This window comes from Paroedura picta, chromosome 10 (genome assembly GCF_049243985.1).
Source record: "Paroedura picta isolate Pp20150507F chromosome 10, Ppicta_v3.0, whole genome shotgun sequence".
Taxonomy (NCBI): domain Eukaryota; kingdom Metazoa; phylum Chordata; class Lepidosauria; order Squamata; family Gekkonidae; genus Paroedura; species Paroedura picta.
Window position 1 is genome coordinate 23,845,350 of NC_135378.1, and position 15,576 is coordinate 23,860,925.

Here is a 15,576-nt window from a genome sequence, read left to right on the forward strand (position 1 = left end):
CTTTAACAGCATTATTAAACCTTCTCCTCTCTTGCATTTCCACAGGGCCTTTTAGGAGAAAAATACGGAGGTATCCGGATTCCAGGAGAAGTGGAATCGTCAGAATTTGAAATGATTCTGGATGCTGCTATTGAAGCTAAGATGGAAACGAGGATTTTGGAAGAGTGGTACTGCAGAGACGAGAATGCAGTGCCACCAACGTATTACCTCAAACAGAAATCTGAAACGCAGAAAAGCAATCCTGCTATGGTAAGCTATCCATGAGCGAGCTAGGGTCAAGCTGTTCTCCGCATACTGGGAGTTTACAATTGTTTCACAGTCTCTTAGGAAACTCGGCCCCTTCACTCATTGACTGAATGAGTGTAGTGAGAATTTGAGGACAAGTGCGCTGACCCAGCCTTCATGCGATTGCCAACTTGTGAGAGTTTCCTGTCACAACAAGGGGGCATGTGTGTAGACACTTCCTCCGTCTGTTTGTGCGGCCCTGTAATGAGGTGAGGATCTAGGTCAGCACGCTCACGCCCAATCTGTATCTCCATACATTCAGTCGCTCTTTCCAGCTGTTGCATTCTGGCATTCCAACTACATGTAATGCAAGTGTATCCTGTGCTGAATCCTCCCAATATGAGCGGCCACCATTTTGTAGGAATGACGCAACTCATGTATTTTCCATTCACATAAGGATTCAGCAATGTGAATAGAACTCTGGGGTTTTTTGTTTGGTTTGGTTTTTGAGGGAACGTGTTGGTGCGTCCTGAAGCGATACACCTGTGGAACAGAAGCATCTTTATTTTTTTATTATTTTTTTTCTATTTGTACCCCGCTCCTCCCAGCAATGCCGGCTCTGGGTGGCTTCCAACATTGTTACATGAATATAATACATAAAAACATGCTATTAAAAATCACCATAAAACCCACCACATCCAATGTGTCGGCAAACCTCAGAGCGTCTTGGTTTTCAGAGGCGAGTATCCATATAAAGGGAGCCCAGATGATGTTAACCAAGTCGTCCAGATGTTCATTGCCCCAACCAAATGCTTGGTGGAAGACCTCTGCCTTATAGGCCCTGTGGAACTGACTCAGTTCCGTCACTGCGCTTAGCTTTTCCAGGAGCTCATTCCACCAGGTTGAGACCAGGGCCGAAAATGCCTTGGCTGAGGCCAGGTGTACTTTTGGGTCAGGGGTCACTAATTTATTCGAACTGGATGATCTCAACGTCTTTTGGGGGCACTGTCAGTCAAGCAGGCCCTCAGATACACCGGGCCCTGACTCCATATGGCCCTAAAGCAGTGGTTCTCAACCTTCCAAATGCCACAACTCTTTAATACAGTTCCTCATGTTGTGGTGACCCCAACTATAGAATTATGCAAGTGTTCTTTCACAGAAATTAAACCGGAACTGACCAATGGAGTGAAGATCCAGTGCTCGTGATTGTATACAAATAATTTTCCCCCCGGGGTTTCTCAGTTCAGTTCTGCCTCTTGTCCCAGCATGCCGATCTCGCTCTTTTCCGCTGCTCCAGACAGATGAATGCTCTATCTCGATCCACCCCAGCCAAGCTGCTCGCCCTGCCGTGACCCCTGTGAAAGAGTCGTTCGATCCCCAAAGGGGTCCCGACCCCCAGGTTGAGAACCACTGCCCTAAATGTTAGTACCAGCACCTTAAAGCAAATCCAGAATTTAACCGGGAGCCAGTGCACAAGTTAGCATAGCAGATGTACTCTTACGTACAGACATCTCACAATTCTGCTGTCCTCTTTTAATCTGATGCTGCACCTGCCTAGCCATATGTCTACATCCCTCTCCTTGCTTCCTCTTAGCTCCTGCCCTTGGTTCTGGCTCAGGAATAAAGAGCAGCAAGTAGTTCAAGGGGGCTGGGTTTGACCACCCTCGAATAAGCAGGTTCAGACACTGCGCTGGATCAGAGAGATAGGGATGCATTCGTACCTAGCAGCTGTCATCCAGTCCAAGGCTGGCCGGCGTCCACAACGCACACAAAGATACACACCATTCCAGTTTGGCATCCTTCCTAGAACTCAGCAGAACAGCCAATAATTTAGAGGACATAAATGAGAATGAATTATCGTCTTTCTCAGCTAGACCAACGAGGCACATTCTTACCACAGAATGGGAGCCCACACCAAAGCATATATAAACGGGAGGGAGCTTTTAACATGCAGCGCCAAACTAAATCCCATTGGATTTCAAAGGAAATGCTTCTTTTTTGTTGTGAGAAATGGCTCCAGTTTTTAGACAGGCACTCACAAAACAGCCTCCTGCTGCAGCTCTCTTACTATCTGGGCAAGAATAACTGTCCAGTTCAGGTAGGTATCCATGAGCCTCAGAGGAGGGCAGTATATAAATACAAAAATAAATAAATAAATAAAGGTTGGTTTGAAGCTGTGGAACAAAGTTTGAGTCGCTGGCATCCTTAAGATCAACAAAGTTTTGTTCGAGGTATAAGCTTTCATGTGCATGCACACTTTTTCAGATTCAGTGAAACAGACGGTGAGCGGTAAATTAACATATAGCACAATGAAGATGTTTAACAGATTCCAGAACCAAACAGAAATAAAACAGCAATAACAAGCTGAATTAAATAAGGTTGCATTGTTTCTGTTAAATTCCAGGGTAGGAGAAACATAGTGAAAGGAATACATATGTCAAAATGGGAGCTTAACGGGCAGATGTATTCTTAATTGTGAAATGCTGAGAGTGATTAACCACCATTATTCGCCCTCCATCTCTACTCAAGGCATCTTTACGCTGAGGGCTATTTGTTAAGTGGCGAGCTTTCAGGTGGTGTCTTCCACTGTAGTCTGAATTAACACAGACTGTTCCATGATGCGATTTCACAGCTCGTTCTTCTACAAATATCAACCCAAATTTTGAGTATCGTCCACTTGACCAACAGCAGCTGAATATGTCAACTACCTCCATTGAAAAGCTCTGCATTTCAAATGATTCAAAGCACTATTCTGTCTGCATAATATACCTGTGATTGAAAACACACTCAAGTTATCTAGTCAGGAACATGCATGAATAAACCAGCCCTTGTGTATTCTTGGATGTGCCTTATAACAGACGGTATTATTTTTGTCCCCAATGTGTTTCAGATACTTTGTGTGAGAATTCTGTGTCACATTACCTACAAAGAAAATAAAATGTAAATGAAGTCTGCTTTAGGGGAACCTCACTGTATTGTTTTAGCTGTTTTGTTGTAATATGTTGTTAGTTGCTTCCCTAAATATGGGCCTGTTGTTTGCAAATACAAAGTAAAGCTGACAACTTCATTTTAATAATGTGCTGTTGTTGCTGTTGTTGTTAAAGGTGGAAGCATCTTCAAACCCTGGGAATGAGAGCCAGTGGCAGGAAATCGCCGAAGAGATTAAAATGATATTTAAGACGGCTGTGAAGATGCTGTATGAAAAAGGAAAAATGAAACACAGCCAAGCAAAGAGATATCTTTCCTCTGGTAAACATTTCAGGGAAGGAATACTGTTTATAAACAGTTGTACACTGATAACCAGCTGTAGCTTATATCAGTGAGCAATCAAGTATGTTCAAAAAAGGAAAATGTTTTACTTACATTTGCGTTGTAACTATTCACTGTACGTTTGATAAGCAGCAGTTCCTAGTTTTGGTCTCTTAATCATGTTCTTGCATGTCCAAGAGATAGGGGAAAGCAATTCAGAGAACAGGGCACCCAGGACCTGTAGCAGAAAACTGAGGAAGGGTTAGAGAAGGCCAATGTGGCTGTTCACAGATTAAGATGCACCAGAGCACTTTGGCACTGTGGTGTAAAGGAACTTTAGATTTCCTTTTACTCTTTTTATCCCCTCCCAGCTATCGAGGATGAATTTGATTTTGCCTTAGGAAAACAAACCCCAGCTTTCCTAAAGAAGTGTGTTTGCTACATTCGGAAGATTGCCAACATAGAACGTTTTGTTAAAGTCCCTGAGATGGAGAAATACATGGACGTTCTTCACACTGGTGGGAAATCCGTGCGAGACCCCGAAGCGCTTGAGAAACTCATCAAACTCAGGGATGAATTTGTTCCTACCATTGTTGCTTCTTCTAATCTAAGAGTCTACACTTCTGTCACCCACTGCGACATCAAATATGGCTACACTCAAGAAGTGGAGAACCACTACATCGAAGGGCTTGGTAAACAGTTCTACGAAGACATGGTTGATATCATCCAAGCAACCGTGCAGCAGAATTTTGACATAGAGACAGACTGGCTCTATGATGAAATACTTCAGCATTCCTCACTTTGTAGAACGTATTCTTCATTCTATGAGTACAAGTGTGATGCTACAAACATTATGCACAAATACATTCTGCCCAGGAAAATGGGCCACATTAACCCTCTTATCATATACGGCGGACCATGCACTGGGAAAACTTTTTTATTAGCAGAAGTGGCAAAGAAGGTAAACCCACACTCGTGCAAACTCCTCTGTGTATTGTGCTATCACAATCTTAACTTAGAAAATGCTTTGTCTGTTTAGAAATGGGTTGGATCCAGTCAGGGTTTTTTTTTTAATTTATTTATCAATCTGGGCCGTGGTCTGGGTCTAGTGTACCTAAGAGACCGTCTCTCCGCCTATATCCCCAGAAGAGCATTACGCTCTGCCACCGCCAACTGGCTAGTGATCCCTGGCCCCAAAGAAGCACGTCAGTCCTCAACAAGGGCCAGAGCTTTTTCTGTCCTGGTTCCCATCTGGTGGAACAAGCTCCCTGAAAAGATCAGGGTGCTGTCCAAACTCCCAAAATTCCACAGGGCCTGCAAAAGGGAGCTCCTTCACCAGGCATTTGCCTGAGACCGGCCACAGGTACCCCTCAGACATCCCCTACATGGCCTTAACCAGTCTATCCTCTCTAAGGGCCTTAGCTAAGTTCCTGTTCCTGTTATATTGTTGTTTAAGATCACTGAAATTGTATTATTTCAATTATTGTTGTTGTATTTGTTTATGTTATATATTAATTTGTTCGATGTATCCCCCCATGTTGTATGTAAACCGCTCTGAGCCATATGGAAGGGTGGTATAGAAATCAAATAAATAAACAAGCAAAAAAACAGCCCCTAATCCACATGGCTTTTGTCTATGAAGATCCCACAATCCACAGCAAAGCCTTTTTTTTCAGTAATCAAAGGGACCCCTCCTCCCTTTTCAGTGATGGATAAGCTGGTTGGATCCAACCTCTTTGTCTTTTAATTTTTTTTTTTAAAAGCTCCCAAGTCAACTTTAAAAAATGTAACAAAATGCAACATGATAAAAATATGTAATCAAATTCAACAACAAATCAAAAGGGTTGAACAGGCAACAATTCTATAGATGCCATATCAGAGATGATAAAATATTATTACGCATGAACACATGAAGTTGCTGAGTCAAGCCATTGGTCTCTACCAAGGTCATTTTTGTCGACTTTGACTAGAACTGGTTTTTCTGGCTCTCAAAGTGCTTGTTTCCAGATCCTTTTAACTGCAGTCACCCAGGGATGGAAAATAGATGCTATATCACTGAGCCACAGTCCCTCCTCCATTTAAATCCCACAAGCATGGGATGGAATTCATTTGGTGCTTTAAAAATAATAATGATGGTGCCCGTTGAATATGGCTGTAAAAAACAGTCCTATAACCATAAGGCCACTAGAGATAAGGCTATTCCATAGCATACTATCCTGGGGAAGATCCTCCAAAATATTGTCTTAATTGATGGGCAGGCTCATATGGCAAAGTGTGGTTTCAGTGGAAGAGAAATCAAATATGTTGTTGATGGTAGTAACCTTTCTTTAGTGATTTAGTATCCCAATGAAATGGCCTGTTACTGCTTCTGAAGTTTGTAATAAGTGAAGGAAGCGAAAAGAGGCAGACAAGGGTAATGACTTGAGGGACGCTAGTAATCGTAAACCATTTGATGTAGCATTGTTGACCTGCTTAGAAAACCTTGTTATATGTACTAGGCCTGTTGCTAGTTAGTGTTTATATATCTTTTCCACTTAAAGCTAACATTTTAATAGTTTAAAAAACACACTGATTGCTTGAATGTGATTTTTTAAAACACATTTGTTTCTGTGGCTTCCATTCATTTATGTTTCTTTATTCGTAGGCTTATGGTTGGCTGAAGGAAGAAATGGGACCAGAATCTGATCCTGTGGTAGTTATAAGGTTTTTAGGATCCACCGAGATGAGCACAGACCTTAGGAACCTGCTTCAAAGTATTTGTGAGCAGTTGGCCATTAACTACCGATGCCTCGTACAAAGCTATCCCAAAAAAATCCACGATCTTCGGGACTTGTTTATAAATCTTTTGAATGAGTCTTCATTTCATAGACCTCTGGTTATGGTCTTTGACGCCATAGAACAGCTGTCGGAGAATGACGATGCTAGAAAACTGTGGTGGCTCCCCGTCCATCTGCCCCGCTCTGTGCGAATAATCATTTCAACACTGCCGAACAAACATGGAATATTGCAAAAACTGAGGTGCCTTATACACGATGAAGACAACTACATTGAGTTGACGCCTAGGGACAGAAAAATGTGCAGTCAGGTTCTCAAGCAGCAGTTGCTCCGAGTTAAAAGAAAAGTCACATCAGGCCAACAAATCTATGTAAACGAAGCTTTTTCTAAGTGCACTCTCCCGATGTTTGTGAACTTAACCTTCAGGGAGGTCCGAAACTGGAGATCGCACAAAGATGTTGATGAGACCTCCCTCTGTACCACCGTTCATGATAGTATAGAGCAAACCTTTTGGTCCCTAGAGAAAAGCTGCGGACTGAGACTTTTGTCACGAGCCCTGGGCTATATCACCATGTCCAAATCCGGTTTAAGTGAAATGGAACTGGAAGATATATTGGCACTTGACAATACCGTTATGTTGGAACTAAATGAGTGTGTCAGGCAACATAATCCATTAAGGGTACCTTACATCTACATTGCGCGGCTGAAAGAGGGACTAACCGGATACCTGGTAGAGCGTCAAGTTAAAAATGTTACCCTCCTGGTGTGGGCAAACAGGCACCTGCAGCTGATTGCTCAAAAAATGTATCTTCACAAGAAGGAAGAAGTTAATGAAATGCACACAGTGATGGCCGAGTATTTTCTTGGAGTTTGGTCTGGTGGCAGAAGGAAATCTCTTTATGGAGAAGATCAGTATCTGAACGGTTGCTTCGACAGTGACAGCAGAAGCATGAACGACGATGACAGACATGTCATGGATCAGACAGCGTTTGACCGGCAGTCCCCCGATCAGCCTTGGGTGTTCCAGTGCAACCCTTTGGAGCCCGACATATTTTTTGTGAACCACAGGAAAATGACAGAGCTTTTGCATCATTTGACAAGATGTGGGAAAACGGATGACATGTTATATGGCGTCATTATGAACTTCAGTTGGCTTTACACCATGATCAAGATTGGGCAGTTTGACAAAGCTCTTGCCGACGTGGAATTGGCCTACAGCTACTCGCAAGAAAAAGAGTTGAAGTTCCTTGCAACCACTCTTCGTGGCATAAAATACAAAGTGATAAAATATCCGGGCACGCTCTCTGCAGAACTGCAACAGAGGCTGCTTCCTGTGGTCAGTTCTTTGCCTAAACTAAGACAGCTTCTTCTGGAATGTGACAAAGATGGACCTAAGTATTGTTCCATTGTCCCCTTACATTCTTCTATGGATGTAACTTACAGCCCCGAGAGACTGCCTCTATCATCCAATTGCAGTCAAGTCACTGAAATCCTGCCTACCTTTAATACAAGTATGGTGATTGTAGCTCTGGAAAATGGCTCCATCAGTACTTGGGATGTAGAGAGTCGGCAGCTCCTACGGCAAATTACAACTGCTCAATCTGTCATTTTAGGCATGAAGCTCACAAGCGATGAAAAGTATCTTGTAGTGGCCACCACAAAGAACACACTCTTGATTTACGATAACCTAAATTCCTGCCTTTTGTCTGAGGTAGAGATTAAGGGATCAAAACACGGTGGGGCTGGCGTTGGCTGTGGTTTCATAAATGGATTTACGCTCTCAGTAAATCATGCTCTTTCTTGGCTAGAGGCTAGCAAAGACATTACGGTGATAGATCTACTTTACGGATGGCCACTCTATCAGTTCCACTGCTGGTACGAAGTAACTTGTGTCCAGTGTTCCCCAGACGGAATGTATGCTTTCTGTGGACAGTACTTGAACACTGCTTCTATATTCCATTTAGGTAGCGGAGACAAACTGGCCACAGTGACCTCTGAATTTTCTGGCGGGTTTGTGAAGTTCCTTCTTGTGCTGGACACAGCTCAGGAGATGGTGATGGTGGACAACGAGGGGGGACTCTCGATTTGGAACACCGAGGAGATGACCAATCCCCAGCTCACAGATGACTTTGACTGCAAGCGAGGGGACAGTGAATTCGTCAGCCTTGAGCTTGCTGAAGACCAAAGTGCAATATTAATATGTAAGGCACTTAGCATAGAGCTTCTCGATACCAGCATGTGGAAAATAGCCGAGAAATTTAGAGCCAAACACAACGAGCGCTTTGTATCAGCTGTGTTGTCCAAAAACGGGGACTGCATCATTGCTTCTATAGAAAATACCTCTGCTATTTTTGTTTGGAGGCGGGACACGGGGCAGTGTATGGCAAGCCTACAGGAAATCTCAGGAAACATAGTCCGATTGATTAAATCAAACCACCATAACATGCTGCTATCCTTATCTACCAGCGGTGTCCTTTCTATCTGGGATATAGATATCATAACTGCTATGTCGAATATTGACAAAACTGGCAAGCCTATACAAAGACTGGTTTTGCCTGCCCGGGGTGAAGTGATTTACACGCTGGATGGGTCTGAAGTGATACACAAGTGGAACTTTGGCACTGGATTCATTGAAGCTGTGTTTAAGCATGAGAGCATTGTTGAGAACTGTGTGCTGACGTCCACTGGAGAGCTGATGGTGACATCCGATGACAAATGCAGCCAGTACGTGTGGCACACAGGTTCCGGAGAAAATCTCTTCCGCATCAGCGGACAAAGAATCAGTCAGTTATTGATAACACACAATGACCAGTTTGTCATCTCGCTCTGTGAGCAAAATGCATCAAGGGTTTGGAGGCTGGCCACAGGTCACAGAGTGTGCAATATTCTCGTTGCCTTACAGAACGCATTTATAACCACTGCTAACACCTTCGTAGTCGGGATGACAAAGAATAAAGTGTTGGCAGTGAGCCTTTGGACAGGGAGTATAACCAAGAAATACTGTTGCGATGATGGCATAAGTATTGTTGATATTAAGCTAATTCCAGATTGCCCTGATATCGTAGTCTTTATAACTTCTACTGAAACTGTGAACATCTGGAGTCTTACAGAGGAAGTCATCTGCAGGCGAGTGCAGCTCCCTAACACTTTCTTAAAGACTTTGGAAGACTTTGAAATATCTCCCAATGGAAAGCTGGGAATCATATCTCGTGGCGATGAAAATATCAATGTCCTTGACCTTCACAGTGGCAAACTCCGTGTTGTCCATGCTTCTGGCATCATCTGGAGGCAGAAATTGTCTCGAGACGGCCGCTACCTGGTATATATTTGTTTCCGCACTACTGACGAGGACGACGACAATGGCGCAATCTCCATCTTAATCGTGATGAGGCTGGCGGACGGCAAAAACATTGGTGCTTGTTCCCTGTACAAAACTCCAACTTTCCTCGCCCTTTCCCAGAGACATTTGAACATTATCGTAGGCTTTGATGACGGGAGCATGGGCACTTACACCGTCGTGGACCGAGTGGATGCAGCGCTGAAAATAAAAATTGCCACTTCAAACAGCCGGCAGATTTTCAGCAACACAACGCAAGTGATTAGACCAAAGTGTCATAATTATAGCTTCAAGGGGACAGTGGACTGCATCTGGAGGGAATCCACGGAGGTGTTCGCCAGGGACAGTCCCATCACAGTGACGGACCCCGAGGGAGGCGAAGCCACCCCAACCAAAAAACACAACTATTGCTATGATAAAGTGTGTTCTGCCATTGACTGCAGAGGGCATGGATTCACCGCTGACAATTGACCATAAATAAGTGAGATACTGATTCACCTTGGCATAGAAGAGGTCGCTGCTTATCTTGATGATGCTTAGGTATGAACAAATTGGGGAGGGAGTAAATTTAAAATAGTTATTTATTCAGTGGGCTGCAGGGTTTTTTACAGAAAAAAAATAGAATAAATATAGGGTTTGATCCAAAGCCTTGAATGAAAAAAAAATATTCCTAGCAATATGATCATATTTCCTTTTTGCCATTATAGAATTTTGGGTGGGAGGGAGGAGGGAGATATTTTAAAGGTGGTTGCTTTTTTTAAAAAAAAAAGATGATGTGACATTTCATATTGGAATGAGGTTGGCCAACCATTTCTAAACCTAGATAGCTGCAAACCCTAAACCCTCAGCTATCCCCGAGCTGTCGCCCACTTGCAAAAACAAATTTTATTCACACAATGGTGCAAACGACAAGATGTCAAACCTGGAAGACTTGATGCATTCCATACGTATTAGAAGTACTGGCCACTATTGATGTTCTTTAAAAAGAGGTGGCAGTGCAGAGTCTCGCCCTTCTGTCCCATTGATTCCATAGTACCGTCTGCTTCAATCTCTCAGATCAATGGGCAATAACAATGTTTAACTTTGGTCGGCTTGTGCTTGTATTCAGTGGGAAATACAGTAAACGCAGGTCCTCTAAAGATAGGCAGTTGCGAGTTAGTCAATCAATTTATAACAGAAAATCACTAAAGTTGTTTGTCTGGACTTTTGTTACAGTTTTTTCCTGTTACAAAGATACAAGTAATGTGAAGTACTAATTACGTAACTAGGTCATGTAAGAAAGGAACTTAATTGTGCTATTTTTCTGTCTCTTTCATGGTGTATTTCAGTACTGTTTTTTTGGGAGGGAGGGGAATTCCAAGGAAAAAACGGGCATTAAGGATAAACCATTTAACCCTGGTCTCTCTTTTTACGTTCAAAGGGTTTGGTTAGTTCTGTTGCGGGAAAGCCCAGGACATTCCACTAAACAGAATCCATCCACACGTACTGTGTATTGCTCTCGATATCTCGTAGCGTTTGCCTTACTATCATTCCTATTCTTTCCTGTGTCAAACACAGATCAGAAGACGAAATACTCTGGGACTAACATTATGTTTGCATCCATGCTGAAAATTCTGGCTGCCCCAAAGGGTTCTCTACTGTTCCACTTTGTAATGAATTTCTTACTTCCAGATAATGATATTTATGCCTCTTCACTTCCTGCTTTTAGACTGGTTGCGGCCTTTTAAAACAGAATATCACCAATGGCAAGTTAGAAGTTGCGAAATACAGTCTGTGGGGTTTTTTTTAATTCGACTTGGCTAGCCCAGATAAAACAGGCTGCTTGTTTTCTGACACCCCAGGTCCCCAACTCCATTAATCTGAAGTATTTGACATGAAGGTGGATATGACCACACCTCTTGGCAATTACAAAATGCATGTCCTGCCTGTCAAGTATGGCTAGCACATTTGTTTATTTATGTTGATCTTTATAGCCTGCTTTTCTCCCCAACAGGCATGCAACGTGGTTTACAGCCGTTATTCTTCCCTCCATTTTGTACTCACAACAGTAACCTCTGAGGCAGGGGTAGTCAAACTGCGGCCCTCCAGATGTCCATGGACTACAATTCCCAGAAGCATTCGCTGGCAGGGGCTTCTGGGAATTGTAGTCCATGGACATCTGGAGGGCCACAGTTTGACTACCCCTGCTCTGAGGTATCTTAGGCTAAGGACGCGTGCCAGTGAGCTTCCGTGACAGAACAGCGATTCAAACCTGGCTCCCCCTCAATTCCTGACTTTACATTCTCCTCATTTTACCCCAGTGGGCAGTTGGCGGTGATTCTCCTTTCGAATGAATTTCAGCAGTAGCCATGGCTTAGAGGTAGAGTCTGTGTTTCATTTTGAAGATAGCACCAGGTTCAATTTTATTTTGAAGATAGCACCAGGTTCGATCCTCCCCTGGGCCAGTTAAAAGAACTCAGGAAATATCCTTCGCTGCCTGAGCTGCTGTCCAGTCAACCATAGCAACACCAAGGCAAATGAACGTTTGGTTTTTATACCCTGCTTTTCACTACCTAAAGGAGCCTCAAAGCGGCTTACAATCGTCTTCCCTTCTTCTCCCCACAACAAACACCCTGTGAGGTACATGGGGCTGAGAAAGCTCTGACAGAAGTGCTCTGTAAGAGCAGCTTTAAGAGAACTGCGAGTAGCCCAAGGTCACCCAGGTGGCTACATGTGGAGACATGGGGAATCAAATCCAGTTCTCCAGATTAGAGGCCACGGCTCTTAACCACTACCCGTGTGGGTTCTCCAGCACTGCAAGTTGCTGTAGCAGAATCCTAAGCTAAAGAGAGTTAAGCAACTGAAGCCCAGTGAATGAAGTGGGCTTAAAAGGGTATGATTCAGTTTAGTACTGCAAATGAGCCACATCTGTTCATTAAAGTTCCTGTGCGTTCTGAAGTGGAACATGTGGAAAATGCATACCTGCAGCATTAATATTTGACAGGCGGCATTGTATTCTGTGCCCGGATACTCATGTCTAAGTATGCACAAGTGTGATTAACAGTGACCCTGAAGGCTGGTACACAAATGTGTATTCATTACCCATAATCAGAGTAAGCTCTGGGGCTAGCATATTCAGATCACCCACTCTGTCAATTCAGACATAATATATAATTCTTTCCACACAAAAATTGTGAGTCATCAAAATCCAAGTTATGTACTGATTCATCAACTGATTTTGTTTATGGGATTCCTGTGTGGCCTTTTAAGATTAAAATTGCCAAGACTGCTGACAGCAAAATAAACTGCAAATAAAATAGAATATCAAAATCTCAAATAGCATGAAGGCTTCACTGTTAAAAGCCAATAAAAGGCTATTAATGCCCTTTAAAAGCCTGGATAAACAGGCTTTGTCTGATACGTAAAAGATTGTATGACTTGTGCCCAGGCAAACATGCTTTGGGACAGAATCCCATAATCGGGGTGTCACCCCAGAAATGGTCCTTCTTGGGAAATGAGGCATGGACATTTAAAGAAAGTCCCCTGAACTAGCATTCAAGTCCATATGGAAGAACTTCTGAATCCCACACCCCAGACTGATCAGAACTTTTTGCATAGAAACAAAACAGCAAAGTTTTAAAAACAACAACACTGAAGCATTGTTATGGCCAAATCAGTGGATACCTAACTTCTACAAAAGTTAGACCCATTCCAAAGGTCACCTCGCCTTAGTCTCACAGCCTAGTTGTTGCTGGAGCATGGATAACTTTCCAGTAAAGGCAAGAATCTGTTAGCTACAGAAACAATTTGAGCATAACTGGTTCTCCAGCGGGGAAGTTAACCAATGCACATCCATCTGTAAACCAGCCCTAGGATATTACTCCGTCAATAAGTGCTTTATGAAGAGTTATTCCAGATGCTGTGGCAGCCTAATGTCCCAAAAGACAACAGCACGTTGACACAATACGTGGGCATGGTGCTGCTTTTTCAGGCAGCTACGGCATGGCCAAACTCTTCAGATTTCAGAGCTAGTGGATTTATGTGCAAACTTTTTATCTTAACCATGCACCAGGGATGTTTGCTTGCTACTTGTTTTAAACCGAGCATGCCCTTGGCACCAGTTTCAAGAGACAGGAATGAAAACATTTTCATTTCTCTTCAGTGGTTGAAAACTGACCCTTGAGGTTCCAGCTGCATGCGATAGCAGCAGACCCATTTGGCTTAGTCCCAGCCACACCTCAGTTGCGTACCATTTTGTGGTACACCAGATGTGGTGTCACTTTGCAGAATATGGTTGGGAAGCAGTGGACACGCCCACCCAGGGCCCCTCCCCTTTCCACTCCATCCAGGACCATCATTGGTCATTTTGGGAAGGAGGGGGGCAGGTCAACATGACCATATATGGTCATGTCACCCAATAATTGTTTAACAATTCTTAAAAATATATTTAAAAATAACTTCCACCCATTTGGGAAACCCTTCCAGGGCCATCAAGAAGCCCCAGGGTTTCCTGAAAGCCTATACTAGGTGTTCAGATCCCCACTCTGCCACAAAGCTTCATTTATTATTTTTGGCCTGCATTTCTCTTAGCCTAATCTACCTCTCAGTGTTGTTGTGGGGTAAAATGGAGGGAGGGGAAAACCCCATGTTCTGCCCTGGGCTCCTTAGACAAAAGGCAGGAAGAATTAAGGCCAGCGTTGTGGCTCTCCGGATGTCAATAGATTACAATTACCATAAGCTCCAAGGTTGGCAGGGGCTCATGGTAATTGTAGTCCACGGACATCTGGAGAGACAGAGTCTGGCCACCCCTGAACTAAGGTAAAGTACAGAATGAGATTAGACTTGTAGAATAAAGGGAGTGTGCTCTATTGGGGCTGCTGCATTCCCCCCAAAAGCTTCCCCCCACACATGTACATGTGCCAGTGTCTCTCTTTTCCTCAGCAGGACTCCGGTACTTGAAGTGGACTGGCAGAAAGTGCCTTGGAAGAGGCAGGGGAGTCCGGCACTCCCGCACAGACACACACACACACACACACACCAAGTACTCCCTTTGTCCCAAATTGGATCTCACCACCCCACCATTGAGACCTGATTAGGGCAAATCTTGTTTTCAATGAATGGGCCCGCCATGCCCATCTGTAGTTTGAAGTTCGCCAACCAAATTCCCCAGGAAAATGAACACCGAAATAAGCATATAACTGTAGTGTGTGCATATTCTATGTAAAAGCCAATCCAGTATATATAAATATATACATATATATATGTCTATATATATCTCAAGTGACTTGAATGACTTTTCCTAACTTGTTTGCAACCAATAGATCATACTGAATGTTTTTATGTAAACTTTGTATTGTTGGGGAAGAATTACCCAAGCAGAGATTTATATTTTCATAAATGTTAAATTTAGTTAACTTTTGTTACAGAGTTGTTAAATTAGGAATCTATTGCTGTCTTCAAACAATATACAGTCTTGTGTATGCATTGTTTGTATGAATAAATAAATATAAACCACATATAGTGGCCGATGTCAGCTTTCTATGTATTTATTGTAGGAAATCCCAGTTGTCCTCTGATGTAAAATGTGTAGCTGAACAAACAGCACCACGTCAATGGATTTGCATGCCTGTTTCGGTTGTACAGTTTTGCTGAGCGGGGTGTTTCCATTTAACCCCAGGCAAGTAGGAATAATAACCACTACAGACAAAAACCAGTTTTCCAGCTTCCATCACACTCTACGTAGTAACTTCATCCACGCATCATCAGATATGGTGCTCTTGGCGTGTGATAAAAACCTTTGCAACTGGATTTTCCTGTTTGGTCAAGGCAGTCCGCTTGTAAAGAATTACCGTAGTGCAACAATCGTGTAATACACAGTGACCTTTTCTGCACCAGGAATCCGGCCTGGCACAGCACTCATCTGGCTATGGGGTTATTTCTTGCGAGGCAAATGAGGGCCTGTGTCATGCCAGGCCTGGGACTGCTCCAGACTAGTGCCGTCGTTCTCTGGA

The 15,576-nt window shown here is 43.3% G+C and overlaps 1 protein-coding gene and 1 long non-coding RNA gene across 2 annotated transcripts in view; one reads left to right on the plus strand and one right to left on the minus strand.

Annotated features, from left to right (window-relative positions):
• NWD2 (NACHT and WD repeat domain containing 2) overlaps positions 1 to 15,098 on the plus strand; it is a 70,589-nt gene extending 55,491 nt beyond the window's left edge. The window contains exons 4-7 of the mRNA XM_077301658.1: positions 46 to 249; positions 3,330 to 3,474; positions 3,846 to 4,435; positions 6,119 to 15,098. Of these exons, the coding sequence (XP_077157773.1) occupies positions 46 to 249; positions 3,330 to 3,474; positions 3,846 to 4,435; positions 6,119 to 10,057 (4,878 nt within the window). The 3' untranslated portion in view covers positions 10,058 to 15,098. The remainder of the gene's footprint in view (positions 1 to 45; positions 250 to 3,329; positions 3,475 to 3,845; positions 4,436 to 6,118) is intronic.
• On the minus strand, positions 202 to 3,852 carry LOC143819738 (uncharacterized). Its single transcript, XR_013225071.1, has 3 exons — positions 3,589 to 3,852; positions 1,947 to 2,028; positions 202 to 768 (listed from the first exon to the last, which is right to left on the minus strand). It is a non-coding gene; the product is annotated as an uncharacterized LOC143819738 (long non-coding RNA).
• Positions 15,099 to 15,576: the final 478 nt, after the last annotated feature.